General features: G+C 34.7%; 1 protein-coding gene across 1 annotated transcript; it reads right to left on the bottom strand.

Annotated features, from left to right (window-relative positions):
- Positions 1-3,744: 3,744 nt before the first annotated feature.
- LOC134229021 (uncharacterized) lies at positions 3,745-5,073 on the bottom strand (the record flags this gene model as incomplete). Its single annotated transcript, XM_062710731.1, has 1 exon — positions 3,745-5,073. A coding segment is annotated over one exon (1,059 nt), but the record flags the coding sequence as incomplete, so codon positions are not given.
- Positions 5,074-5,153: the final 80 nt, after the last annotated feature.

Below are 5,153 nucleotides of genomic sequence, written 5' to 3'. Positions count from 1 at the left end.
ACACTTAACTACAGGTTAAATGAATAATTATATAATTCAGCTGTAGAAGTGTGCTGCAAGTAAAAACATATACATAATTAAATTAATGAATAGATGCACATGCAATATGCATTGCTATGCACATGTGCATAATATATAAAAACATGAGTCTGTCACAGTTTGGAAATGCGGGGGAGACATTAAGGTGGCTCATTACATCCACAGTTTATTTTAGATTTCAATACAGCACCACTTATAATGTAGATGTCAAATATCCAGATGGGGGTGTTGATATCATAAATATTTTTTATAGAATTTTTTAGTTTTTGTTTTATGTTAGTGAAATGTTTTATTTCAGGTTTATTATTCACAGAATTTCAGAACTTTCAGTGTCAAATGATGGGCATCTTCTTAAGACAAGTACATACAGTGAATATACCTCATAATACCTAATGATAATTTTATTAGAAAAAATAATTTTCTCCTAGAAAACAATTAATGTCATTATCTTTTTAATCTATGCATAAAACATTTTAAAAATGTGTTCTGAAGAGACAATGAATGTATTTCAATGAATTACATGTGTCAAATTGAATGAAGAAAGTTTAAACGAAATGAAAAATCCAATTTAAAAAATATTTGGTATAGAAAGTCCACTTTCAAGAGTTATCTTTCCTAATTAGCCAAGACTCAAAACACTATGGAACGTTTGATATTACATCTAAAATTCAGAATAAAGCTTTAAATTGCCAGAGTATACATTTAAATCAATAAAACAAATATATAAATTAACACCAACACAGTAAATAGCGCAATTAAATAAAATTTTAATTTCAACAAGGTTGTAGATTTTAACTCGAATTTCCTCCATACATACATGTCCGTGATTGATAGTTCACTGCATGCATGGCTATGAAATTGACATTACTTGTTTGGCGAAGATTTGACTGTTGCTTTCTTTTGTTTCTGCCTAAAAGCAATTCTTCTTGGTTTATGCATAATGAATCCGTTACTTTGATTTTCACTGAACATTTACAACTGTTTCATCTATTTTTAAAGCGTTTTAAAGGTCAGGGTCATATTATAGAGGTACCTATACTACTCGTCCCCTGGGCAAACCGGTCGACACAATGGAGGTTTATTTTTTTGTGTAGTACGTCATCAAAAAGTGGTGTAATGAGCCTCCTTAACGCGTTTATTATCATTTAAATTCTGAATTCGTGAAATAAGAATTAAACGGCCCTATGTGGTATATAAAACGAAAATTATGTCATTATTACGATTGCTTGATATTTTATAAACCTTTTTGTGAGAGTTTTACTGATTTTACTGGATATTTAGTTTATAAGTTGATGGTATATTGTCCATCTCTAAGTTGTTAGATAATGTCAAATTTCGGTCAAGTCACACGTTTTGTGAAAATCCCGGGATCACTCTATCTTAAACGCGTATATTATTGACATAGGCTTGGGAAAAATGCAGTTAGTTACTGGTTTTCCAGTAGCATAAGAAATTTAAGATCTTCCATGGAGATAAAAGGTGTGGTCGCTTTTTAGAGGCTCTGTTTAAGTACGTATCCCCCTAGACAAATTAAAAACGTTAAAGGACGTTGTCGGCTGCCGTACTATTCTTGACATTGCTCATGTTGCTACTGAAATTGGAACATCATATGGAAAGGTGGGTAGTATTTTGAAATATGAGTAAAAAATAAAGATAAGTTGGTGCGAGAGGATACTCGATCAGGCTTTTCTTGAGAAAAAAAAACGGAGAAAAAGGCAGCATTTTGTAGAATTACATATTATAATTGGACATTTGGGCGAGATGCTTCTGTAACGTAACGTGACATATCTAACGACGTTAAGCTGACATTTTTCATTAATATAGTGTTAGTCATAGGATGTGAGAGACATATACTTTTAAAAAAAAAAAGAAAAGAAAAAGAAAACTTGAGCGTATGTGTTTTTCATGGTCTTACATGGGTGTGGATTTTAATTTTGAGTCTGTAAAAATAAAGTTCAATATTTCACCTAAATTTTTTTTTTGAAAAAATACACATGAAATTGTTCAATAATTATTACGATTGTAATTAAAGGCTGAAAAGGTAATTTCTATATGCTTATAACATTTATTATAAACAAAGAACCGGTTGATTCTGGGGACCCGACCTCCATTGTCTCTCCGTAAATAATAGAATGACTTTGCGAGACTAGACTAATTGTATCACTAGAAGATGATTGCAATGACATCCCTATCTATATACATCTATCTATCTATATACACACAAATGAGCGATACAAGGTTATTGTGTCCCTAAGTTGTCAGCCTAGCTCAGTATAAGTCGGTGAACACTTTTCACACATCGAGGCACCAGAAAGTTTACAAACACGCCGAAATGTCCATTCTATCCAGAATTAGGTTTTGCAAAGCAACGTATATGTCAAATACACAATAAATAATCACTTTTTTCAGTTTTGATTGAAATAAACTTACTGTAAACCACTCTTTTCCCACTAATTATAGGAGCTAGTTTTTAATCAGCCCTCCATTCTACTCCATATTTATAAGATTACATTGTAATACATGCATGTAACTGAAATTGCTCTCACATTTGATCCTGCAATTATGTTAAAAATGAATTATTAATAATAATAATTTAACTTCATAAGGTAATTATCACGAGATATCTATGCTGCGATTGCTAAATCTATCAAAATAATTTTAGTGAATCAATATGCATCTATTAGACATTTTTGCAGTCAAGTGGCCCGTTTTACAAAAGAACTTACACCTAAGACCAAAATTGAATGATTCTGCGATTTTATTCTTCTTGAAAAGAATTTAGAATGTTTCTATGGTAACAATTTCCAAAAAGGTTAATTTTCAAAAATTCATAATTAACATAAGTTTTTGGTTTTAGTCGTAAGTTCTTTTGTAAAACGGGCCCCAGAGGTTCGGGCAATAATTATAGGCAGATTTAAAAAAAAAGATAAACTTTATTTAAAAAAAAAAAATTAAAAACTGCCAATGATAACACAGTCGTAATTTTAAGAGGTTGACCTAAAAACTATATAAAAAAAGGGGGGAGGGATATCAAAATTATAATGCAGACTTTTTTCATTGACGTTGTAAATTTCTAATACAAACACTGACAAATTTATGCAGAAACAGTTTTCGGATTAACAATGCGTCTTCACTTCCCGCCATTTCTTTCACCTGTTACTCCAGGTAAACTGAGGAGTATACTCGCGTAACACGGGTTGATCACCCGTGTCGAAGATAGGTTGTTTTATTTACAACTCTAGTGACTCGTGTAACCCGTGTCGCTTAATCGAATATACCCTATTTGTCCCGCCCAGCACGTGACTTTTTTAACCGCGCCTATCGATGAACCAGTAGACTTATGAACAATCACGGAGCGAGTGCTCTAGTCCCAGAATCTGAAGCAAGTCCAGAGTTGATAGTATGCATCCTAAAAACATTACCGGTTTCTATCCAAGTTTTTTTTCCGGTCAGGGATTCTTAGGATTTGACAAGGACGCCCGAGCCTCCATGAAAGGTTAGCATGAGAGTTACATCCTGTCGGGGACCAAAATGTTAACCTCCAAGTCTTGACCACTTAGCTCTGGAGCAACGCCCCTCCTAAACCGAAACAAACGATAAATTGTAAACTACTCTCGACTCATGGAGGTCAGCTTACTTTAATGTCAATTTGTTAAAGAATGGAAACCATCCAATGAATATCAAATGAACTTTATTTTGAAAAAAAAGTGAAATAATAGCATTGTATGCAGTGAAAGATAAAAATCATTTATCGCAAGCCGATTGTCCTATTAATTGTCCTATTAATTGCGTAAGGTTACTGAATCTTTTTATGCATACCGAGTTTGAACCAGATAATGGTACTTTGGATTCATTTCTTACTACATGTATCTTTTCTACTTCAAGAGATATTAAGGAAAAAAAAAACATTTTTTATGGAAAATACTTTTATTTGGGGGGGGGGGGGTTGCAACAACAAACGGAATGAATCGTTCATCAGTTATTTCCATTCTGAACATACTGATGGATAATGTCCAGAAACCGGTTTGTCACTTTCATTTCATCCTCATGCATTTCCTTCATCTGTCGCATCCTCTGTTCTTCCCTCTCTCTCTGCTCTCGACGGTAATTCTCAAAGCTTTCCAAAAGACTCTGTAGATCACTTGCTCTTCTCTTCTTCACCGGTTCTGTTCGAGCCTCGACTTCAATAGAGCGTCGTTTTAGATTGTCTGTTGTTTCTTGACAGAGGTCTATGACGGCAGTTCCCGAGGGAGGGTTCATAGGAAGAGTCTGCGAGCGATCTACATTTCCTGGCTGAAAATTTCTTTGTATGGGATTGTTTGAGGTTTTAGGAAATCGTTGTAATGGTGAGGGCTGACGATATCGAGGGACAATATTAGTGTAGGATTGGTTTGGTTGGCTGCTTGACTGTGTAGGTGATGCATTGATGTTTACACGAGTGTGTTGTGAAGCTAAAGTTTGAGTTGGGGTTGAAGGGTTTAAGGATTTCTCGGCTTCCATTGGGGCTTTCCCGCCGCTTGGAATCAACAACACGGGAACTGGGACAACTTTTGGATGTGTTGTTGTTTCGTTCGCTGGATTTTGAAATGGAATTCTATTCGGTTCGACAACATCTGGAAGCTTCGGGACAGGCTTTTTGTTGGATTTCAATTTGGTACTCAAATGAAATATAGAGTCTAACTCGTCGAAAAATGAACACTTTCGGTCAAAATTTCCTGTCATACAGTTATGCTGAACATTGTTACGGTAAACAGTTTTGAGGTTGAGAAATTTTCGTTCACATTTTTCAGCGTCAAAAGTAAAACCCTTTGAACGCAGAATTTCGGAGATTTCTCCCCATATTTGTTTTTTCTTAGTGTGTGGATCTTTGAATTTTTCTTCATTTTTCACATAGAGTTCAAGAAGTGATTTTGTGGCAGCGTGGGTCCACTTGTTGTCCCATGGGTAGCCGGGCCCGGGCAGAACCAAGGGAGAGGTAGAATTGTAATTACTCCCTTCCGTTGATGAGGCCCTATTGTTTGCGTCATCATCTACTAAGTATCAAGTATCAAATTGCTTTAGAAGGTTAAATATATAACATGAACGACTATGGAACTGTACATTTATTGATATAG

This window comes from Saccostrea cucullata, unplaced genomic scaffold, assembly GCF_032062105.1.
Source record: "Saccostrea cucullata isolate Sc308-1 unplaced genomic scaffold, CSIRO_AGI_Scuc_v1 ctg4945, whole genome shotgun sequence".
Taxonomy (NCBI): domain Eukaryota; kingdom Metazoa; phylum Mollusca; class Bivalvia; order Ostreida; family Ostreidae; genus Saccostrea; species Saccostrea cuccullata.
This window is presented reverse-complemented; position numbering and strand designations above follow the sequence as displayed.